Source organism: Hyaena hyaena, unplaced genomic scaffold (genome assembly GCF_003009895.1).
Source record: "Hyaena hyaena isolate Hyena2069 unplaced genomic scaffold, ASM300989v1 scaffold_414, whole genome shotgun sequence".
In the NCBI taxonomy this organism is placed as follows: domain Eukaryota; kingdom Metazoa; phylum Chordata; class Mammalia; order Carnivora; family Hyaenidae; genus Hyaena; species Hyaena hyaena.
In genome coordinates this window covers 740,333-764,079 of record NW_024081044.1, presented here as the reverse complement: position 1 = coordinate 764,079, position 23,747 = coordinate 740,333, and the positions used below count along the sequence as shown (strand labels likewise).

General features: G+C 59.9%; 1 protein-coding gene and 1 long non-coding RNA gene across 4 annotated transcripts; both read left to right on the top strand.

Moving 5' to 3' along the window:
* Window positions 1-1,052: 1,052 nt before the first annotated feature.
* On the top strand, window positions 1,053-7,119 carry LOC120245273. 2 transcript variants are annotated; one of them, XR_005531746.1, is made up of 6 exons: window positions 1,053-1,179; window positions 2,967-3,125; window positions 3,550-3,641; window positions 3,987-4,060; window positions 4,296-4,806; window positions 7,093-7,119. It is a non-coding gene; the product is annotated as an uncharacterized LOC120245273 (long non-coding RNA). The 2 variants fall into 2 exon arrangements; XR_005531747.1 differs by lacking the exon at window positions 7,093-7,119 and having other exon boundaries at window positions 4,296-5,112.
* Window positions 7,120-7,183: 64 nt separating this feature from the next.
* On the top strand, window positions 7,184-22,085 carry NANOS3 (nanos C2HC-type zinc finger 3). Of its 2 annotated transcripts, none has more exons than XR_005531745.1 (2): window positions 7,184-8,165; window positions 21,780-22,085. XR_005531745.1 is itself a non-coding variant. In XM_039252240.1 (2 exons), exons 1-2 carry the CDS (start codon window positions 19,355-19,357, stop codon window positions 21,845-21,847), a joined length of 591 nt encoding a protein of 196 aa, XP_039108171.1. In that variant the 5' UTR covers window positions 18,479-19,354; the 3' UTR covers window positions 21,848-22,085. The 2 variants fall into 2 exon arrangements, 1 of the variants encoding a protein (XP_039108171.1); XM_039252240.1 differs by lacking the exon at window positions 7,184-8,165 and adding an exon at window positions 18,479-19,877.
* The last annotated feature ends 1,662 nt before the right edge of the window (window positions 22,086-23,747 follow it).

The window sequence follows — 23,747 nt, the reverse complement described above, 5'->3', positions numbered from 1 at the left end:
ATATCGCTGGCTAAGTGATCACACCTCTCTGAACCTCAGTTTCCTTATGTTGAAAACATGCAGTCTGCAGTTATTACAAGGCTCTGAGATGACACAAGAAATCTCCCCAGGCCGGAGCCCGGGGTGGGGTCAAAGTTGGAGAAGCGAGTGCACGTAGGTGTGCCAGGTACTCGCAGCCATGTGGGCCTGGGACAGGGGTGCTGGGTCAAGGGACCCCTGACAGACCCAGCCGCCCCGGAGGTCACCCCGGCTCACACGCAGGGCCGCCTGCCGGGCCCCATGACAACGCTGCACACACAGACATCAAACAGGCCCTGCCGAGGAAGTCCCACGTCACTGTGGTTAGGGTGGCTCCTCCCAGCCCAGCCCCCCTGGCGCGCGCGTGTGCTCCTCAGTGCCAGTCAGGGCCCCTGCCTCCCATCGCCCCAGTGACAGGCTGTGTTGTGGACTGAATAGGGATCCCACCACCTGCCCCCTCCCTGGCCGGTTCCAGGGGAAGGACGTTATGAGGTGTCCCCAGTTCACTGCCACGGACCCCTCCATTCAGCCACCCCGGGCCCGTGTGAGAGCACTGGGGATCTCTAGGGCCCAGAGAAGCAGAGGCCCCAGGGATCTGAGGGGACCCCCCAGTCTGGCGCCTGAAGTCCCTAGGGCAGCGTCTGGGTGCCGCTCAGGGGCACTGGAGGGGTGAGTCAGACAGGAATAGCCCCTAGGCCTGGCCCAGCCCCCACCCGAGGACTGACTCACCACCCACCCCGCACCGGATGACATCAGGACCTGGCCCTGCCACCCTCGCTTGGCACCGCGCCAGAATGGGGGCGCCCAAGAGGTGTCACATCTGGCTGCCCTCTCCCCTCGGACTGGGACCTGGAAGGCGCAGGGTTAAGGAGGGGCCCTCCTGGGGGTCTCCCCCGTAATCCCATCCCCCCCCCTTTCCCGGGGATTTCGGGCCCCAGCCCCTCTGACGTCACTGGGGGTTGCTATGGCAACTGGCCGAAGTTCCCAAATAAAATTACCGCGGGCGGGTTAAGTTTCCTAGGAGGCAGCCGACGGGTAAACAATGGCGGTGGCAGGCGGGGCCGACGAGGGGCCATCTCCCCCTCATCACTCTGCTGGGACCCGGGGGTCCCCACGTTGGGGAGCAGCGGCGTCCCCCGCTCCCGCCGGACCCGAGAGCCTGTAAGAACCGAAGGCACCGGCGCACAGATGGGGGACAGCAAGGCCACCACCGAGCTGAGCGGGGCGGGGGGTGGGGAGGGGATGGGGGGTGAGACGGGACCTCGGACGCGAGGCTAGGGCGGCGGGGAACAAAGGGGGGACCTGAGGCCTGGGATCCGCCCTCCTTCGCATACCCCGCCCCCTCCCCCCCCCCCGCGACCCCGGCCGGCCGCCAGTCCAGCTGTGGCTGCTCCCAGCTGCCTGGCTCTCCACATCTGGCGGGCCGCGCGCTCACTTCCTGTCGCCCCGGCTGCCTGGAGGGAGGTAAAAATAACCCTCCCCCTCCCCCTGCCGGCGGGCGCAGACGGCGGATCCTCCCGGCCTGGAGGAGGGCGAGGCCGCGCCGCAGCGGGGGAGAGGAGCCCCCCGGAGGCCGCCTCCCGCTCCTCCCACTGCCTCGGTGTCCTGGAGGAGGGGCGCCGGGGGTTGGGGGGGGTGGCGGCACAGATCCCGGCGCGAGGATTCTGTTGCCTCAGGGCCACCGGAAACCTGGGGAACCTTCGTGTCCAAGCCCCATCCCCCCCCCCCCCGGCCGTGGAAGGTGGGGTATGCCAGCTCTAACCCGCCGGTGGACTGCCCCCCACATGCCGGGGTTCCAGTCGGGGGTCACTCACTCACTATACAGACTAGTTACCGAAAGGTCTCTGAGCCTCCGTTTCCCCGTCTGTAAAATGGGATGATGGTATTGATCTCACAGTGCATTGGCTCAGTACTGGTAGCTGGTGTCTTTTCCCCATCCCTGGGGAGGAGGGGCGCTGGGGCTTGAGAGCTTCAAGTGCTTTTGCCAGATAAAACCCAAGACACCCTGTTAAATCTGATTTTCAGATAAACAAGGAATCACGTTTCAGTATAAGTTATGTCCCCTGCAATACTAGGGACATATTATACTTTAAAAAAAAGTACTTAAAAAAAAATGTACTTGTTCTCTATCTGAAAATCAAATGTAACTGCGTCTCCTGTGTTTTTATTTGCTAAATCTGGCAGCCATCATCTCTGGCCTGAAAATACTCCCAACAGACACCTCCCTGGCCTCCCCGCTCCTGGCCTTACCCTTTCCAGCCCTTCTCCAGAGACAATCCAATCACGTCTTCCCTCTTCCCTCTATCATCCACTCTGCAAAAAGTCCCTCCAGGGTCCCCACCTCTTCTGACCACAGGCCCTGCTTGTCAGATCCCAACTCCCCAGCCTTTCACACTTACCTGCCCACTCGCCGTCTTGCTTGCTCTGCTTACTTGGTAGCTTCTTTCAGATCCTAGGGCATTACCTCTTCCAGGAAGGCTTCCTTCCCTCCCACCATGACCTTCTGACTTTAGACTCTCAGGGGAACCCTCTACTCTTCTGCCTCGGCACTTAACCACCCCAGTGATTTATTCAATCGTTTGAGTTAAAAAAAAAAAAAAAAATTCTTAAATGATGCAAAGGTGATCACTTGCCAGACAGACGGTCACTTCCCGATGAGGTGAGGGTGGAGGGAGAGGCCCATGTGCCAGCCTGCTCTGATGCTGGCATCTGCTCTTTCCCCCACCCCCCAGGGGTCTTGTGGGCAGCTTGGTGGTACCCATGACGGAGTCCTGAGAAACCGGAATAAAGGGATGCTGGCTCCTGGGAACCTTCTGCCTGGTCTCAACTCGCCGGGCAGGCTGGGGGGGGGGGGAGCCTGGCACAGCCTCTGGAGGCCAAGGCCTGTCTTGTGGGCAGCCCCCACCACACCCTTGAACGTCCCACCCGCACTCCCCTCCCCCCACCAGGTGAACTTGGAACTTGGTGCTCAGACCTATGCTCCAGACTTCCCCAGATATGACCACTGCCTCGAGGGGGAGCCCAAGTCAGCCCGTCTGCGTTCAAGCTTGGAGTTTTCCATCCTCTGGCGAAGAAGTTTGCCTCTCTGTGCCTCAGTTTCCCCATCGGTAAAATGGGAATAATACCTGTGAGCTGTCAGAGGGCTATTGTGAACATTAGTTAATATCCATAGGTACACACGTGTGTAGAGCAGGTTGGAGCACAGAATGTACTCACTAAGTGTTGGCTCTTTTGAGGGGCGCAGCTGGGGTGGGGATGAGAAGCCAAAATCCCCGACTACAGCCCTCCTGATTCCCCGACCCTAGGCAGGCACCCTAAGTCTCTCTACAAAAATGGTTTCGACCCACCCCTTGGCCACAGCTCCTCAGGGCTCTCCTCACCCCACAGCAAGTACATCGTGCCATTCCCTGACCCTCGTGCCGGCCTCCGCAGACCCGAGGGGAGGGTCCGGCTTGCGGTGACACAGTCTCTGTCCCCCGACCCTCGTTGAACCACAGCTGTCTCTTGCCCCCTCATCTCTGCGCCCACCAGGACTACAGGCCCGATCGGAGTCCTTAATTTCAGAAAGGCCGCGGGTCCCAAAGGCCCGCCCAGCGTTCATCCGACAGGAGGCTCGAACCCAGGTCTTTAGTGCGGACGGGGCGGGGCCCCCGGCGGCGGTTGCCCGGCAACGCGCTGTTTGTTAGCGCGGGGGGCGGGGCCGGCGCGCGCGGTGACTCACAGCGGCGTGATGCGGCCGGGCACCTCGCCCGGCAGCCTGGCGGGCGGCCCGGCTCCTGCCGGCTCGGCGGCTGGAGGGGCCCGGCGGCGGGGGCGTCCCGGCCCCCAAGGTGGGCGCCCGAGGCCCGTGGGGAAGCGGCAGAGCAAGGCCCCAGCTCTCCGGTTCCTTCCTATCCTGGCCTCTCCCTCTCTAGTCACGTGCTCATTGCCTCAGTTTCCTCATGGGTAAAATGGAGTCCACGTTGCAGGATCCAGTAACCCTGCCCTGGTGCCCAAGGCAGCTGGGACTCCTACCCAGTTACACTCGAGAGCAGCACTTTGGGTATGCCCCGACTCGGTTTGAGCTCCTCTTTGGGCCGCTTACTATAATCACGCCGAGCCTCAGTTTCCCCATCTGCTAAAGGGAGGTAGCAAGAATTCCCTACTGCACGGGTGGTTTGAGGATCCGTGAATCAACACTGAGTCAATGGCTGGCACCTCTCAGTACCAGGGGGTCTGCCCCCAACCAAGGAAGGGAGGAAGTGTAGGAAGCTTTCTCAGGGGTGTGCGCCCCGCAGGGCAAGGAGGTCAGCGCAAGGCAGGTGCCGGTGGAAATGGGTGTGGGTCGCAGGCCTGGAGTAGGATGGTATGAACGCGGGTGCAGAGGCCCCCATCCCCAAGCCGGAGCTGGCAGCACCTGCTGCAAGCTGGCCAGAGGGGGGCCTGGGCGTGAGTCACCGCCCAGCAATGAGGAGTGAGTCACACAGGGCGGGGTCCCCCCCCACAGCTCCCCCCCAGCCGCTCCCACAAAGGCCCTTTGAGAAGAGTTCCCCACCCCCTCCTCCCGTCCTTAAGCCCCTCTGGAGGATGGGATGTGGGGCCAAGACCCTGATGGGCTACCCCCAGGAGCTCTGCCTCGGCCGGGAGGCAGCAGCCTGTTTCCGCCATGGCTGTGAAGTCACCGTGGGCAGCCGGGGGTCCCCTTCCACCCCCACCCCCCCAGGGAAGGGGCTTCCAGGCTGCCTGAGTCACTCCGGGGACAGCAGAGGGTCACATGCACAGAATGGACAAACTGAATCAGGCTGTCTGGTAAGGCCGGCAAGGCGTGGCTGGGAGGGTACCTTGGACTTAGGCTTTGTGAAAACCCTGGGAAGAGCCATCCCCCCCACCCCCAGGGAACCTGCAGCTCAGGGAAGCCCGTGGCAGGAAAAGGGGTGCACATCTGGCCTCCTCTCCTTGGCTTTACCACCACTCTTGCCGGGCCTCCCTCCTTGCCCTGGTGTGGGAGGGAGCAGCAAGGCCCTGTGGCTGAGAGTGAGGCTCTGGGCAGGGTTGGGTCCCACAGTTCGCAGGGGACACCCAAACACTCAGTAATCAAGATGAAACTTAAAAAAACAAAAAAAAAGATTCTATTTTTAAGGAATCTCTACACCCAACGTGGGGCTCGAACCTATGAGCCCAAGATCAAGAGTCACATGCTCAACAGACTGAGCCACCCAGGTGTCCCTGAATCTTTTTTTATAACTGCTTTATTAAGATAAAATTCACATGCCATACAAATGACTTATTTAAAGGAGACGATTTGGGGGGAAGGGGCGCCTGGGTGGCTCGGTGGGTTAAGAGTCTAATTTCGGCTCAGGTCATGATCTTAGTTTGTGGGTTCAAGCCCCGCGTCGGGCTCTGTGCTGACAGCCAGCTCAGAACCTAGAGCCTGTTTCAGATTCCGTGTCTCCCCCCCCCACCTTTTTCTTTTTTCTTTTAAGTAAACCATACTTCCAACATGGGGCTTGAACTCATGACCCCCAAGATCAGGACTCACATGCTTTGTCTACTGAGCCAGCCAGGTGCCCCTTGAGCGCAATTTCTTTTTTTTTTTTAACTCAGGATTAATGTGAAAAATCCACAATGAAGAAAATATCAACACTTTATTATTTTTTTTAATGTTTATTTATTATTTTTTAATGTTTCTTTTCTTTTCTTTTCTTTTTTTTTAATGTTTTATTTATTTCTAGGAGAGAGAGAGAGAGAGACAGCGTGAGCAGGGGAGGGACAGAGAGAGAGGGAGTCACAGACTGAAATAGGCTCCAGGCTCTGAGCTGGCAGTCAGCACANGAGATACAGATCTGAAATAGGCTCCAGGCTCTGAGCTGGCAGTCAGCACAGAGCCCGACGCGGGGCTCGAACCCACGAACCGTGAGATCATGACCTAAGCGAAAGTCGGACGCTTAACCGACTAAGCCACCCAGGCGCCCCTTTGTTTGTTTATTTTCAAGAGCGAGAGAGACAGAACGTGAGCAGGGGAGGGGCAGAGAGAGAGAGAGAGACAGAATCTGAACCAGGCTCCAGGCTCCGAGCTGTCAGCACAGAGCCCCACACGGGGCTCAAACTCATAAACCGGGAGATCATGACCTGAGCCAAAGTCTGACGCTTAACCAACTGAGCCACCCAGGTGCCCCTTTAATGTTTATTTTTGAGCGAGTGTCCGTGTGAGAGGGACAGAGAGAAGGGAACAGAGGATCAGAAGCCATCTCTGCCCTGACAGCAGTGAGCCCTGAACTCAGGAAGTGCGAGATCATGACCTGAGCCGAAGTTCGAAGTTTGGACGCTCAACCGACTAAGCCACCCGGGTGCCTCTCAACATTTTAAATAAAGACAGGATCTGATAGGGCTGGGATTAGGGAGGTGTGAGGGAGGTGAGTCACTGGTGGGCAAAATCAGGTCCTGCCTAGACCTGAGCCTTCCAGGGAGGCTACCACTGGGTCCCACGAGGCTAGTGAGATGTGCTGTAAGTGTGGATTTTTAAAAATCTGTTAAGTATTTATTTTCAAAGATTATTTATTTCGAGAGAGAGAGAAATGCAGACTAACCTGGGACTCCATCTCACAAACCGCGGGCTGATGACCTGAGCCGAAATCAAGAGTCAGATGCTTAAGCAGCTGAGCCACCCAGGCACCCCTACATCTTTACTTATTTAAATAATCTCTACACCCCACATGGGGCTTGAACTCACGACCGGAGATGAAGAGTCTCCCCGCCCCAAGGGCAGAGCCAGTCAGGCGCCCCGAGTGTGGATTCTTTTTTTTTTTTTTTTAAAGAATGTAAACGTCTGCTTAATAATTTTTATTTGATTACATGTTGAAATGGTACTGTTTTGGATGTATATTTGGTTATAGATGAAATACACGGTTAACATTCATTTCATCTGCTGCTTTTCCCTTTTTTTTTTAAAATATGGCTACTCAAAGTTTTTAGAATTACACATGTGACAGCTTGTGTTTGTGGTTTGCCAGAACCTTCTGCTTGCTGCCTTGGTTTCCTTCCCTCTCTCTTACTTCTTTTTTTTTTTTTTTTTTAATGTTTATTTATTTTCGAGAGATAGAGCAACGAGCAGGGGAGAGACAGAGAGAGCCGGGGACACAGCATCCGAAGCAGGCTCCAGGCTCTGAGCGGGGCTCGAACTCACCAACTGTGAGCCGAAGTGGGACACTCAGCTAACTGAGCCACCCGGGCGCCCTTCCTCTCTTTTACTTCTCAAGCAGCCGCCTGGGCACACCGCTGACATCAGCTTGCCCAGCCCACCCGACTTCCGACTTCCTCAGCCATCCCTGCTCTCTATCTCTGTGTGGAATCTGTCACCTTTGCTCTCTTCTGCCTTGGCCCCGGGACACTACTTTCTCCTGGTGTCCCTCCTCTTCTTCAGTCCTCTCTGTAAAATGTCCCCCAATCGCTGTCCCCACCAGGCATAGCTCTGCTCACCGAGTTCTGATGACCCCTTCTCTGAATATCTCCTCCGGGATGTCCCACAGGCGTCTCTGACTCACCCTGCCCCCTCCGCCCCCCCAATTCACCTCCTTGGTTCCTTGTCACCGCTCAGACAGCCACAATGGCCTCCCCGCCAGCCCTGTGCTTCCAACCTTGTCCCCTTTGCAGGGGTGCGTGACCCGATACCCATGAGCTCCTATTTTTGCTTAAAGCCTCTGCTTTCTCGGGATCCAGGCAGCGACTGCACAGCTATATTTATTTATCAGAACTCACAGAATTGTATACAGGCTGAATCTTACCCTCCCTAAATTATACCTCAATAAACTGAACTAAAAATAAACCCCCCTCCAGATGTTCCCGTCTTACTTAAATCCAAACTCCTCCCTGGCCACTGCATGGTCCCACCTCCTCCAGAAGGCTTCCCTGATTGCGCCCCGTCCTTCACGCTGGCCCCCATGCCTCCAGGTCTCAGGCCTGAGAACTCATTAGAATCAGGTAGCCATGTGACCTGTCCCCCCCACCAGACAGGGGCAGGCCGGTGCCGCGTCTATTGTCGTTCCCCAGCACGCCAGGAACATGGTCATTATCAATACATCGATGCAACAGAAATTGCCTGAGACTCTGCTCCGATGCGGCAACGATGATTAAGACAAAGCTTCCTGTCCTGAAAGAACTGACATTGACACGTGAGTACAGGAGACAGACAAGAAATGAGATACTCGGTAAAACAGACGGTGTGGTCAAAGGTGACAGGGTGATGGAGGGAAAAAATTAGGGCAGGATAAAGCGAGGGGGTGTGCTTTTAGACAGGCGGGGAGGGCATCACCGAGGAGGTAATAGTTGAGCAGAGAGACCTGAAGGAGGCAGCCATGTGGGTATTTAGGGGAAGAGAGTCCCCAGTACAGGGAACGGCCAGTGCAAAGGCCCTGAGACTGCTCTGTGCCTGGTGGGTTTGAGGAACAGTGAGAAGGCCCCTGTACACAGAGCAGAGCGAGCAAGGGAGGAGGTGAGGGCAGGGATGGGGGGATGGGACAGGCTAGGGTGCGCAGGGCTGCGGGGAGGAGTGTGCGCTGAGCGGAATGGGAGCCGCGGAGAATTCCGAGCAGAGGAGGGACACGACCCAACTTGGCTGATCCCAGGTGCCCTCGGGCTGCTGTGGGTGGACCGGACAGACTGACTGTGTGAAGCTGGGGCAGGAGAGCAGGGAACTAGTGACTGCGGGGACCTGGAGGTGACCTGCGGGGGGCCCTGGGCTTCTGATGCATTTAGGAGGGACGGTCACTGAGTTTATGAACTGGGCTGCATTTTGTTAAGAAAGGATTTGACCCCGAGCGGCTGGAAGGATAGAGCTGCCATTTCCGCAGACCGAGAAGATGGGTGGGGAAGCTGGTTTGTGGTCGCAGTGAGCAAGCTCCTACCCAGCGCCTCGTCCTGGCCCCGGACTGTCCCTGTCCAGACGCTGGGGGGGGGGGGTGCAAAAGGAAGGCATCCTCACAGCCGGGGCCTTGCCTTCTCAAGCTCTTTTCGTGGCTGACGCCTGAGTGTGCAAGCTACACACCCATCTGGCCACATGCACCCGCCACCACCCAAGACCCCCGCTGACCCACGGCTGCAAACTTGGGGACCTCTTGGGGCTGGGGCTCTGAGCTGTCGTGGCTCACGCCATCTGGTCTCTAAGAAGACCCCCGAGGGGACAGAAGGTGACACGGGGCGGGAAATCTCTCAAGAAGTTCAAGAAGAGCCGCTGCTGAGTCACAGCCCTGGGTCCCCTATGAGTCAGCACTGGCGGGGGCCCCAGGAGCTGGGGGCTGGGGCTCGGGGTGGGTAGGGCAGTTCCCACGCCCAGGGGAACCGGGCGGTTGGGGCACTGGGGCTTCCCCCACTGCCTCTCCCATCCTGTGCTGGTCCCCAGGGGACATTCGGAGGACTCTGGGGGCAGGAAGGGGGGGGGAGGGTGCTGACCCCTGGACTGGGCTCCAGGAATCCTCTCTCCTGGTCTGACCCGCTTCAGGAATGTGGAGGCTGCCCGCCCAACGAACGTGTTGCAGCAAGAAGGAGTAGAGTTAGCCACGAAGAGGGACCACGTGCGAGTGAGGCATTTGTGGGGACGTCGGTTCCATTTAAGACGAGTTCTTTATTTCTGGGGCCTCTGCATTTCGGCAGTGGAGGTTCCAGCCTGGGGAAGGGGGTGTGTGTGCAGGCGGAGTCCCAGCTGCTGAGAGGTAGGGGGTGAGGGAGGCGCCGGGACTGAGCTCCAGGCTGCCCTCACCGAGGGGAGGGCTCTGGCGTCTGCTGCCCCCTGCTGGTGGCCTCGGGAAGCTCCGCGGGCAGAAGAGCCCGGAGCGCTTTTTTCGGGCCCATCCTGGAGGGAAGGAGATGGAGACAGGCCTCGCACAGACTTCCAGCTCTGCTGCTTCCGGGCTGTGCCACCTTGGGCAAGGGGCAGTCCGTCTCCGGGCCTCCGTGGCCCCTCTGTAAAAAGTGCAACATTCACTTCGTTGGCTTGCTGGGAAGAGTCTGAGAGGACTGTCCATGAATGAGTTGACGAATGCTATATCTTCCAGAGTAATCGTCTCCCTCTTTTCAGCTATTGGAGGGAAGGGCAGGGGAGGGGACCCCACCCACGAAGGCCCAATTACTATTTACTCCTGTCCTCTTCCTTACATGCCCTCCCTCTCAGGGAATTATCCCCGATTGGGGGGAGGGGGGAGAGTTAGGGATAGAGTAGATCCGGACCTTAGTAGCCTCTGGGGGATCCTAGGGGCATCCACCTGCCTGGGCCATCTGGAGCCCGGCTTTCTGGGCGGAGACCTGAGGAAGGGGCCAGGATGTGGGGAAGGTGGACGCGTGAAGGGGAAATTCAGGCAGGCCTATGGAGAGGGGCTCGAAGGGGGGGGATATGGTCAGGGAGATCAGGGCCATGGCTCACCAAGGGTTAAAGTCTGGGCTTGAGGGGGGGCCCCCTGTCAGACTGAGATGGGGGATAAATAAACAGACAGAATGAGAAATCTGTCAGCTCATCCCTGGCCAACGGGAGGCCACCTGGCTCCAAAAGTCTGCCCTGAGGGGAAGTGACCTCCGTCTGCCAGCCACCAGCCACTGGGGCCCCAGCGGACAGGGACTGTGAGTGTGTGGGGGGGAGTATATGGGAGTCCCTATGTATGGACCCCTGGAGGGGGTCCTCAGCGAATGTCCATTTCCTGCTGGGTGTGCCTGTGTATCCGGTGTGTGTGTGTGTGTGTGTGTGTGTGTGTGAATTGGGGGGCTCCATGTAAGCATCTTAGGAGATGAGGGGACCCCCGACCTGTGTATAACTTTTAAGTCTACCTTCTGTACGTGGCCTGTGTGTGTGCCTATGGCAGATGGTCAGAGGTATGCCAGTCCCCAGATGGTCCTGTATTTCCTGTGTCCTGACGGTCCCCTGTGCCCTGGGGACCTGCCGGGCAGTTTCTGTGGGTATGCCTGTTGGTTTTATGAATCCTAGCATGCCTCTGCCCTTTGTACGCGAGGACTCGTGCAGACATTTGCGTGTCTGTGAACTTTGTGTGTCTGTGGGTGCCCCTGAGACCACGTGTGCCTGGCGTATCTCTGTAGACTTGTTCCTGTTCCATGTGTGTACCCACGTGTGCTGGGGTGTTGTGTTTCGGGGTGTTCCCATGACTGCACCTGGTGGGGGGGGGGCATGTTGGTTCTGTGTGTATCCCTGTAGGTCTGTGCATCTTGTGTGTGCTCTTATCTTCCCCGGCCAGCGCGCATGTGTTCTGTGGCCGTCCCTTCCAGGGGAGTCTGTGTATGTGCCCGTTTGGTATTCCCTGTGCTTGCCCCTGGGCTCCTCTCAGTGCTGAGAACAGCCCTGTCCTGTGGAAGCGATGTGTCTGTATTTTGCAGGTGTCTGTGTGCCCCCTGGGTTCTCTATTTGTGTGGCCGGTGCCCCAGTGTCCCTGCACGTCCTGATATTCCCTCCTGCGGGTATATGTGCCTGGAAACCCCTTGCACACCCTTCCCTGTGTTTGTGGTCCGCGTGCCTTTGTGCGCGTGTGCTCCCCGTGCGCCTTTGAGGTCTACGTGCGTCTGGGTCCCTGCGTGTGCCCGCTCGCGCCCCCGTGTCCCCCGCGCGGGCCCCGGGAGCTGCGTCCTGACGCCCCATGGGTATCCCCGCGTGCGTCCCGGTGCGCCTGGCGGGAGGCCTCGGGGCACACTCGGCCGCCGCCGGACCCACCGCCCGGCGAGGCGCGGGGAGGAGGGAGGGGGCGGCGGCGGCGGCGGGGAGCGCGGGCACGTCACCGAGACAGACAAGCGGGCGGGCGGGAGGCGGCGGCCGCGGGTTCGAGCCGGCGCCGGAGCCCCGCGGCCCCCTCCCCCGGCCCGCGGCCTGAGAGGGGGGGGCCGTCCAGCCCGGGAGCCGCCGAAATGCAATTTCCCGTGCAGGCGCCTCGGTTCAGGGGGCTTTTCCGGGCGGGTTTGAAGAGAAGAGGGGCAACGCGGCCGCGGCCCGAAACGAGGTGAGCGCGGGCGCCAGGCGGGCGGGGGCGCCGCCCGCGGGGAGGGGGCGCGGCGGGGCGGGGCGGCGGCGGCACCCGGCTGCGGCCCCCTCGCGCACCTGCTCGCGGCCCGGGGGCCGGCGCCCTGGCCTCTGCAGCCCGGCCCTCCATTGTTGCGGAGCTGGAGAAGGCGGGGGGGCGGGGAGGCCCCGGCGGCATCTCTGCGTCTCGCCTTCCCCAGAAGGGGAGCGGGAAGACCAGCCCCCGTAAAGAGGACAGGCCTTCAAGTCCCCGAGGCTGGGCCGCCGAGGGGGAGGGCAGGCCGAGATGCCCCCGCGGGGCGGGGACGCACGATGGGGGGCGTAGCGGCAGCGGTGCCTTGGCCGCCCGACCCCTGACCGCTGGGAGGCCCCGGGGCAGGGCGATGGCGAGCTTTGTTCTTGGGGGCGCAGAGCGGGTGGGGGCCTCATGTATCCCGGGCCGGAGAGGCTCCGGTCCGGCGTGCGCGTTCGGGAAGGCGGCCCCGGCCAAGTTCACGGGCGCGCGGGCCTGCGCGGGCCCTGCGGAGACTGATCCAGGCGCGATGCAGGGGGGGGGGCCCCGCTAGGGCCTGGCTGTGGCCGCGGCCCTGGGGCTGCAGCGGCGCCGCCTGTAGGAGCCCTGGCGCCCTCCGCGGGCTCCCCGCCGGCCTGTCATTACCGGCGGCGGCTGCTGCAGGGTATTTACTGGGGCCAAGGTTTACTAACAGGAACACGCCCTCCAAAACTGACCATAGAAGGGAAAAATGGCCCAGGATCCCACTGCTGGGGAGCCCTTTTAAAGCGACAGGACCCATTTCACAGGGACTTCGCCCTGGAGGGCTTGCTGGGGCTGAGGGTGAGGGGAATGAACACCCCTCATTGGCTGATAGGAGCTGAGAAGCGTCCCCCATGTCCTCTCCCAGCCATCCCCAGCGCCCCGGACTATTCTTAGATCCACGAACGGTCGGTCAGATAGTCAGATAGTCAGCCACAGTCAGATAGTCCCAAACCCCTGATGAAGTCCCCCAATCTGCACTTTATACGTGAACATACATCATCCCCATTGTTACTCCCATCACCTGCGGGAACGGTCACACGCACCCCTGCGCACACAGTCACTCACAATAACATTGCCACGTGGGCACACACCTCACCCACTAGGAGGAGGACGTGCGGAGCTGACAGCTGGAGAACCTTGACCCTGAAAAATGCAGCCGCCACCGACAGTGGCTGCGGTGTAGACGCAGCCTCGCATACAACGTGGGCGGACATGGAGTTCTCCGCTGCACGCACGGACGCACACACCGGGATGCTCAGCTTTGCACGGGTCACCCGGGGTGACCGTGACCACCACAGGGATATGAAGTCTCCACCCCCCCAACCGCAGGTACAGGTAGGTACCACTGCCTGTAAGAACTGCAGCAGATGCACGTACACACTGTGGACATCCACGTGCCGGCCTGAGCAAGGGTCTGCAGCCGCCCAGGCGACTGGACACGTACACAGAGGGTACAAGCCGGTGCGGACGCTGATGTCAGGTGATACACACACATACAGGTCCCCATAACAGCGGCACGTGAGGCCACACAGTTGCCCATGGGAAAACTGAACTCATAGACCCATGACAGTGTCACCCACAAACGGGGACATGAACGCTTGAGCAGTACCTATACCTACAGTCCCCTAGCCTAACCCTTGATCATTCACCTGGACACGTACAATAACACCAGCACACAGACAGAATTACACATGCGCGGTGGCCCACAGACCCACAGGAAAATGACATTAGGGACAAGCAGAAATCTACAGTCCCCTGTTGGATGTGAAGCCAGCACTTGTTTACTGAGCATCTGTTATGTACCGGGCGCTGCTCTAGCAGTGGGGATGCAAGAGATCAAAGCCCCTGTCCTCCTGGAGCTGCTTTTTTAGTGGGGGTGGGGGGATGGGAGGGCACCGTCGTCAGATGACACACAGACTACAGTCACCCACAGCGACACTGACAGACGACAGACACCCACCCACACTGGCTCACACATCGACCTGCAATTACTCACAATTAACCCGACACACACCCACAGGCACCCTGACATCCACACACAAACAGAAGCCCACGGGAGTGCCGACACGTGCCAACGGAGACACCACTGGCACAGAGTCGGGCACCCACTATAGCACACGCCCACCTGGATATACAGACACCCACAGAACCCCCCAAAATAGCCCAATGGAGTAGCTAGGAGCCCAGGCCCACTGCAGACCCCCGGTTACAGGCCCATCGGTCGCTGCTGCCTGCGCTTTGGCAGGCGGAGCCCACCCTGACCCGGACCCAGGGTCACCCTGCACCGTGAACCTCCGCGGAAGCGTCTGAATTTCCCATCTACCTGTCCTAGGCCCTTCCCCCACCCCAACTCCAGCCCTGGAGAATCTGGACCCTTCCCGCCTGCTCCATCGCCAGCCCCATATCTGGTAGCGTTGGGACAGAAGCCCGGGGTCCCAGCCCACTTGCTGCCCCCAGGTCTAGGTGGGACAGACGCGCCCCTTGGCTGAGGAGCCTGCGTGAAAGGCCAAGCAGGTGGAGAGGAAGCCATGGGGAGGGCAGGTGGGAACCTAGAGGTCATAGACATAGCATCACCATCACTCCCACCCCCCTGCCTAGACTGATCTTCCCAGCTGGGATGTGGGGAGGGGGGAGGTGCTGTCCTAAGGGCTAAGGAACAGGAAGAGGCAGAATGAGGGCTAAAATGGCCCTGCAGAGCACCCCCTCCTGGCACCAGGGCCTGGGATTGGGGGCAGGGGGGTAGGAAACAGCTCCCCATCTCCACTCTGCTGGGTTTCAAAGTCAGATCGGGGGACATCTGGGTGGCTCAGTCCATCAGTCCATTGGGTGTCTTTTTTTTTTTTTTAACGTCTTATTTATTTTTGAAAGCGCGAGATGGAGTATGAGTGGGGGAGGGGCAGAGAGAGAGAGAGAGGAGGAAGACACAATCTGAAGCAGGCTCCAGGCTCCGAGCTGTCAGCACAGAGCCAGACAGGGGGCTTGAACTCATGAACTGTGAGATCGTGACCTGAGCCAAAGTCGGACGCTCAACCAACCGACTGAGCCCACCAGTGGCCCCTGAGCATCTGACCCGTGATTTCAGCTCAGGTCATGATCCCAAGGTTGTCAGATGGAGCCCTGCGTCGGGCTCTGTGCTTGGTGTAGAACCTGCTTAAGATTATTTCTTTCTCCCTCTGCCCTTCTCCCCTGTGCAAGCTCTCTCTCTCTCTCTAAAAAAAAAGAAAAAAGTCAGGAAACCCAGTTGGCCCTCCAGAAAGCTATAGGACGCTTGATGGGAAGAAGTCAGCTTCCCCTCTCTCACCTCCCCAAGCGCCCCCAGTCCAGAGAGTGACATGCAGACAGAGCAGGGGCCAATCCTCACCAAGGGCCAGCCCCCGACATGGAGGGGACAGGCGGACAGAGATCAGATGTAAAGAGGCCGACACACACGGGCAGACCGAGACAGCAACAGACAGGAGCACACGCGGAGCAGGAGAGCCAGCCAAGTACTGGCCCGTGAGGGGCCCAGTCAGACCCCAAGGGCAAGGGCAGAAGGCTGCACTGACCACCATAGACAAAGGGAGACAGCCGGACCCAGGGCCGCCCCTCCCCCATAGGGCGTGTAGGGGCTTTGGGTTTCCTCTCAGCCTTGCCTTTGGCTGGAAACCCCTCCTTCCTACCGGCCCTGACCCTCCAGACCAGGCACCCTCTGGTGGTCGTAACTTGTCTGGGGGACCGCTCCTTTAGGGACTTCCCTCCCTGGTAGGTCAAGGTCACAGCCCTCAAGGAATCAAGTCAGAGAGGAGACACAGAAGGAAAAGGGTGTCTTGAGGTTTCTCCCTACCCATGGGGCCAGTACCTTAGGCCCGATGACGCCCCACCCCCATTGTAGGTCCATGGTCCCCACAAACAGAGCTTCTGAGGAACCTGGGTGAATTCTGTTCCAAACTCTGAGAGCCTCACCATCCTCATTGATGAAATGGGTATCCTAATAATAGAGCGATGTAGGTAAAGCATGATTATTATCAACTTGCCTTCCCAAACCACCCTTCTCCCCCGGAGTTTTAGGCATTCTGCTCTGTAGGACTTTGATCTTCACTGCAGGAGACCCACATGGCTCACTCAGAAGGGCCTAGATACCCTGAGCCTGGTAAAAGGAAGCCCTCACCCCATCGCCTAAATGGGGCCCTTTTGGCCAGATTTGACGGGTGCCCGGTGGGGGAGGGCTCCCTACTCTGAACTCGGGACAGGTGTGGGAACGTGACTGGACCCTCCCCTTCCCCCCCCCCCCCAGGCCCAAGGGCAAGAATGTGGGCTCTAGGGCAGAGGCTTCATGAAGCAGGGGAATTTCACAGGAGCGAGTGTTTCGGGGATCCCCTCCCAGAGCTTCCTATGTGGGGACAGGTCCTAGAGGGGCAGAACTTAAGGGGGGCGGGCTTAAAGAGGGTGGCCTTGGGGACGCTGTAGGGACAGGGTCCTCGGGGTCCAGACAGGCTGATTTTAGAGGCGGGACCTGAGGGTTGGGCCTCAGTGGCCTGGGTACCGCTAAAGCTGGAATAACGGGGTGCCAGAAGGGGTGGGTTCCGAGGGTGGGGGCTGGAGGCAGGGCTTAGGGAAGCTGGGCTTTTTGAAGATGGGCTTTGAGGGTGGTTTTAGGAGGGCTGAGTTTGGGGGTGGGCTTTAGAGGACAGGTCCCGGGAACTGGGCAGAGGACAGTGGGCTTTCTGAGGCAGGTTTTAGGGAGGGGCCTGGGTCGGCCGGCAGGTCTCTGGGGGCCGGCTCTGCGTGGGGATCCCAGGGACCCAGCTTGGAGAGTTGTGCTGGCTCGGCCTGCCTTCGCCAAGGGGCGTTTTGGGATCCACTTAAGCTCAGCACACTTGGGATCCCTGACCCCCTCAATACTTCCCAGTAAACTGAGAAGGGACTGGAAATTTGAAGGCCCCTCCCCAGACCCCTGATGGAGGTGGCTTTTCCTGAGACTGACTGTGTGTGTGGGGGAAGCTTTGGGGGGCGGGAGCTCAAATCTGCAGGCCCCTGGAGGAGAGACCGAGAATGGGGAGGAGGCAGCATCTCTTGGTGTAGTTGGGAATCTGAGCAAGGGTTTGACGCCTATTTTGAAGGCCAGGGGTGAGCGAGCGACCCTGTACCCCCACATCAAGGGGGCCCCGCTGTGTCGTTGTGTGCATGGTTGCTAACCCCAAAGGGGCCTGAATTCAGATGTCTTGAGACCCTGCAGCTGGCCACTGGGTGTCCCCTCTAGTCGTCTGGCTTCTCCCCTGTCCCTGGACCACGTGGCCCCTCCTCTGGCCCCGCATTTGCAAAGGGGAACAACCCCTGGGGGTTGTTGTGATTCATCAGCAATCCTGCCTGAACAGGGCGAAGCTCACAGAAGGTATTACATTGTATTAAAATGACTTGTTTATCTCTGTTTCATCGGTGTCCTGGGGCAATAACCGCCTGGCAGCCAGACGTCTTGGGGCCACTAGGAATCCCTCCTCTGCCTCTCGGGAGTGCCCTCTGGCCTCAGATTCCCAGACTGACGGATCACAGTCCTCTGCACCTTCTGGGGCTGTTTTGAGAATGATCTGAGTAAATACGTCGAGAAACACGCCCACCCCCCAGTATTGCTACATCTATGTAGCTAAGCCTTCGTAAATGTCTACAGTTATTATTTATATTTATTTTGTGCTTTTTCCAGGGCCTGCTTGCTGAATTACCGAGTTAATAGGTCCCTCACTCCCTCCCGTCTCTCCTCCCCGACGCTATCTGGTTCCCTGCCCCCACCCCACCGTCCAGTCCTGCCCCCCACCCCCCGGAGAAGTTGCCAAGGGTTTGGGGGAACATTCAACCTGTCGGTGAGTTTGGGCAGCTCAGGCAAACCATCGACCGTTGAGTGGACCCCGAGGCCTGGAACTGCCATCCACCCATGAGGACCCCTACCTTCCATATCTGGGGGGCAGGGCAGCTCCCAGATCCAACCTGAGCTTCCCCTCCTTTAGGCCACTGCGAAGGTCACAATCAACATTCATTGTTGTCGGTGGGTTGTGAGTACGGAGGCCAGACCCACCGAGGGATGAATGTCACTGTGGCTGGGCCAGACACAGCCGGAGGGCAATGGATTGGGGGACACGACCCACTCACGCGATGCCCTGACCTCAGCCTCTCACCCCCTGGGGAGGGCTGGCATCTGGGATCCTTATGGACACGGGCCAGATTTGGGGAATAAATAGGGGTGGGGGTTGGGAGGCACCCGAAAACCTCAGTCAACCAATGAATGCGGGGGCGGGGGGGGGGAGGCAGCAGAGTCTCCTTTCTGGGCCTAGGTTCTGGGCCCGGCACCTGCAGACCTCTGCTTTACCCTTCGTTGCCCACTTAGCACCTTGGTGCCGGCCGATCCCTCTTCATCTGCCGTCTCTGCCCCACCTGGATAACTATTGGGGGTATCATTGAGGGAGTGGGGATCGAGGTGCTGGCCATTAGCTCAACCTGTGCCTCTGCTCCGCCCGCCCCCCCCTCCCAGCTTTACTCCCCTCCTGTCCACCCCAGGGCCAGCAGGTAGCCCTAGGGGCTATGGAAACCTGATGGGGGAGACTGGCTTTTGTGTGGTCTTTGTGAAGCAGTGCGTACCTCAGGGTGTTCATCCATCAAAGGGGTTCATCTGAAGTACTGTGTGTGAAAGCTCCCCAAGGGCCTCCTGAGCTGGGGGTCCTGATCCTCCGCCTTCCCCTTGAACCAGGCACCATCCCCCCTTCGAGACTATTGGAGCATCAGCAGCTCCCCCTCCTTCTGGGAAGAGCCCGGGGCGCCTGGTCCCTTCCCCACCCAGGGGAAGGAAGACACAAGTTACTAAGTTACTGACTACCTCAATGCTTGTCTTTGGGGTGAGGCTTCCACCTCCCCCCAATCTCCCTGTGGAGCAGGAGTGGCAGGCCTCACTGGCCTCCTCTGAGAAAGGGTAGGCAGGGGTAGCCCTCCCAATGCCCTCTGGGGGGGTGTGGCTCCCAACTGTGGGTGCCCCCTGCAGCCTGTGATCCTGTTACCCACCCCCCACGGCCCCCAGCCCACCAGGAGACCATGGATCGGCTGGCAGGTGCCTTTATGGGGGAGCATGGGGGAGGGCAGCAAGCCCCCCTGTGACAATAGGGAACCTCCCATGCTCTGCTCCTCCCCTTTCACACTCCCTTGGAGGTATAAGGAGGGAACTGAACAGCCCAGACTCCGAGGCTCCAGAGAAGGGAAGGGAGGACCCAAGAGGAAGGGGCCGAAGGAGGCGTGCGTGCGGGGCTGGCCGGGCCTCCTCTCTCTGCCCCTCTGCCTGGCACACACATTGCCCAGCTATGGGAACCTTCGACCTGTGGACAGATTACCTGGGTTTGGCACGCCTGGTCGGGGCTCTGCGTGAGGAAGAGGAGCCCGAGACCAGGCTGGACCCCCAGCCACAGCCTGCCCCGGAGGCAGGGGCTCAGAGGCCCAGCCCGGAACCTTCGGCAGCTCCAGAACGCCTGTGCTCTTTCTGCAAACACAACGGCGAGTCCCGCGCCATCTACCAGTCCCACGTGCTCAAGGACGAGGCGGGCCAGGTGCTGTGCCCCATCCTCCGGGACTACGTGTGCCCTCAGTGCGGTGCCACGCGCGAGCGCGCCCACACCCGCCGTTTCTGCCCGCTCACCGGCCAGGGCTACACCTCCGTCTACAGCTATACCACCCGCAACTCTGCTGGCAAGCGGGTGTCCCGGCCTGACAGGGCAAGGATGCAGGACCCAGGACATCGCCGAGGAGGAGCAGCAGCAGCAGCGGCAGCGGCGGCCCCAGGAGGAGCAGCGGCCCCAGGGGGAGCAGCGGCGGCGGCAGCCTGCGCAGGTGGCTGGGGAGATCCACTGTGGAGGGGGCTGCCCCAGGCTTGTGGCTGAGTCCCGTGGGGCCTCTATGAAGTGGGATGAACCCCAGTACCCACGTTAGAGGGGTGGGGGAGTTTATATGTGTCGGAAACTTACAACAGTATTCTAGAAGCGTTGCCCGATGTGAGTAAGCTGGGGCTGGGGTTCCCGGGTGGCCTTGGGCAAGCTCGCTCCCTCTTTGGGCCTGTGGGGGAAATCCCTTCTTTACCGGCGGGGTGGGGGGGGGTGACCTGTCGGGGAGGCTGTGGGGACCGGTAGTGGGATCTGCAGGCAGGTGCAGCAGGGGCTCCGGTGCGTGGCACTTAGGGGCTGGGTGGCCTGAGAGAAGTTTTCAGCCTCTCTGAACCCCAGCTTCTTCACGGTCCTCCTTTGTGCGCTCTTTTGTCAAATAGCTAGGGGGTCTGTTCTGGGCGAGTGCTGGGCTGGGTCAGCGAGTGCTGGGCTGGGTCAGCGGTTGGGAACATGTAGACGGGGGAGCGGCATTTCACAGTGCTGAGTGAGAGAGTCTAGAGGAAGCACCTGGATCCAGATGAAGGGGTCCAGGAGGGCTTCCTGGGGGAAGTGACTTTTGCAGGTCTAATTCAGTTTGATGGGCTGCTGAGAGGTGTGGCCCCGGCTCCGGAGCTCGTTCAGGAACTTCGTGTTCAGTGTCTCCGGGACGGGATGCGCGTGCACGTACAGTGCAGGAAGTGTCAGACGTGGGGGACAGCATGGCAGCCTATAGACCTTGGACGTGGGTACTAGGGAGCCACGGGAGGGGCGAGACCAGGTCTGCATGCTGGCAGAACTGTGGTAGACCGGCTGGAGTGTTGGGACGGGTTTGAGGGTGCTGGAAGGCAGGGCGGAGGCCAGTCCTCCAGGCAGAGGTGTTGGGGCGGCCGGGAGGGAGAGGGGCCCAGCACCCACGGAAACGCCAGGTCGTGTGTGGATCAGTGTGGTGGGGCGGCTGGGGCCCAGGTTCCCGAGAGCTTTGGCTGAAGCCTCCCTGAGGTCTACACTGGCCCTCCGCACACTGCCTGGCTCACGCCCCGGGTCACCCTGTCTCAGTCATTGAATGCCGATTCCACTTCTGCAGGTCTGGGTGGGCCCTGAGCGCCTGCGTGTCTAAGCTGCCCCCGGCCAGGTGCGAAGGCCAGGGCCCAGCCAGGCCGCGCTCCACACCGTCATTCCTGCAGACGGGAGGGAGAGGCCTCGGGTTTGAGAACAGAAATCATTGTAGCAACTTTAATCTCCTTCGCAGAAGAGTGGGTCCAACTGGGCCATACTGCTGCCCATTTGGGTGCCCTGTGTGGATACAGCCTCTCCTGTTAGTGTGAGCTCCTGGGGGGGGGGTGACGGGGCGGGACTGTTGCACCCTTCCCCCCAGAAGCTGTGCAGGGAACGGATGTTCAAAGATGGATCTCTAGGAGGAGAGTGGGATTCAGCGAGTCCAGCCGGGAGGTGGGGGAGGCTGAGGGTACATAGAAATGATGGGCTCGGAGTCGGCTGCTCTTCCCCTTTTCAGTGGGAGGGAATAGGAAACCCCCCAGGTTTGGGGGTGGGGGGAGGCAGCGCTCACCACAGTTCTGGCGGAAAGGCCGGCCTCGCCTGTAACATTCCAGGTGCAACAGATCTGGGGTCTCAGAGCCCTGCGGCCGCAAGGGGGCAGCACAGCCAGCTGGAGTGGGAGTTTTCTGGGCTTTGTGTCCTGCTCTGGGTCCCACCCGGGGCTGTCCTGGTCCAGCGGGCACAGGGGTGCTATCCCAGGAGCAGCCCCCAGGTGGCGCCAGAGCCTCAGCAGCCCTGAAGTTTGAACCAGGACTTTTGGGAGCTTTGAATCAGACCCTTGTCATTTTCCCCCTTCTCCCCTCTGCTTAAAATCCAGGTTCCAAAGGTGCCGGGAAGTCTTCTGGACCTTCGCCCTCTGCCTGCTGTCCCTCCACTTCTGCCTAGGAGACCGGTGCAGTGAGGATGGCGATGCTGCCTTCCACTGCGTAGGGGCACCCAAGCTCGGTGGAAGATGTATTTTAGGGGAGATCCAGCTTGCAAGGGCCTGCCCCTGGGTCCCGGAGGCCTGGCTAAGAGAGCAGGGCCTGGGAGCGCCGCTTAAAGAGCCCCCCATGAAGGAGGAGGTGGCCTTGAGTCACCCTGGCCCTGCCCCCCCAGCTCTGGCCAGCCAGGCAGCACTCAATAAATGCTTATGAATGGATGGGTCGGCGTCAGAGAGGCCAGGTGCGGGGACAAGGCAGTGTGAATAGCTTCTAAGGGGATGGGGCACCTCTCTTCTGTTCTCGCTGCGTCTCAGCCCCCACACGTTGCTCTGACCCCCACACTTTCCCCAACTGTTACTTGGATTTTGGTTCATTCTGGAGCGTTGGGGTGAGCTTGCTTCACGCCGAGAAATGGGAGTGGGCACCATAGGGGCACTGTGGGGTCTCGAGGGGCCACCGCAGCCCAGCACCCGAGCACGGCACTTGCTGCCAGGTTAGCACCATGAGGCCACTTCTGTGGTGTCTGGCATGTTCAGACCCCCGCCCAGCCACCTCTCACCCTGATGGCCAGATGGGCAGAATCTTCCACCCGGGTGAGGGCTTGACAGGAGACCGTCTCTCCTCCTCCCCCAGATCATCCTGACCAAGGAGGCCCTCAGTGAATGTTTAGGTGATCACAGATGTCCCAGCAACCAAGGCCATGGAGTCACAGGCCTGACCCTTCAGAATGAGGGAAGGACTTCCTGAGGGGGGTTGGCAAAGAATGGGAATATGTCCCGGGGGGGCTGGGCCAGCCAAGGCCTTGGGCAGAAGGCATCAGTGGGTTTGGCTCTGCCTGGGCAGGGGAGGGGGATGGAGAGCCGTCCCTACCAGGTAGTGTGACCCAGTTCTCCTGGGGCAGGGCTGAGCTTGTGGGAACCCCCACTCTCTGCCTGCTCTACTGGCCTCCAGAGGGCAGCAGGTGGCAAGCGTCTGTCAGCCCCGGGCTGGCCTGGGGCCCGGGTTCCATCCCCAGCTCACACTATCTCGCAGAGTTGGGTGGAAGCAGGATTTGGACTTTTCAGGTCCCCTCTGGCCTTTGCTTGTGGACTTGAGCCAGAACCCAGGGCCACCCAGGAGGAGGGCTGGGGTGAGCTGGGGATGGGAGACAATCCTTGAGGACAGCCTGGTGCCTCGGCTTGGAGAGGGGAGGGACGGAGGAGAAAGAAGACAGAGGAAGGCTCCTTAGCAGCCCCCAGAGTTTCAGACTGAGTCATGGGGACACAACATTGCAGCCACCCCCCGCTGCTTGTAAGTGCTGGCTGTGTAGCCGGAGCGGCCAGGGTTAGAGACCGGGTGCCAGGAGAACGGGCATGTCCAGGCAGGTTCAAGGACAGGGCTGCACATCCAGCCAGAAGTGGTGGGGGGGCCTTGACCCGCCTTGCTCCCAGCATGGGGTTTCCTGGAGTAAGAGGGCAGTGGGAGGGGATCTCTGCCTTGACTCTAGGAACTGGGGTATGGGAGTCACTGGTCAAAGGACCGATAAAGTCTCTGGTCTGGTCAACCTTGCAGTGACCGTTTTAATTGGAGCATCGTGCTCTGTAATGTGGGTTTGACAGCGGCACCTGCAGACTAGCTGTGTCTGCATCTATGACAACCCCCAGGACCGCCCCCTTCCAGTCTGGGGCCTAGAAGCAGCTTGTCCCGTGGAGGATGGTGAGGCCATTTAAGCGCCCAGAGCAAATCTGCCAACTCTCCAGCTGGGTGATCAACTACGATGTCTCGGTGGGCTTGTGGCCCCACAGATACGGGGGGGTGTGCCTGAATGTCCACACATGGGACACACACAGCCACCCACGTCTGGAGGCTGACACACTTAGTAA

Excerpts from the sequence above, each read along its gene's own strand:
- NANOS3 (XM_039252240.1), top strand. The coding sequence starts at position 19,355 with ATGGGAACCTTCGACCTGTGGACAGATTACCTGGGTTTGGCACGCCTG. Across the intron at positions 19,878-21,779 it reads GGCGGCGGCAGCCTGCGCAG|GTTCCAAAGGTGCCGGGAAG; the intron begins GTGGCTGGGGAG and ends CTTAAAATCCAG.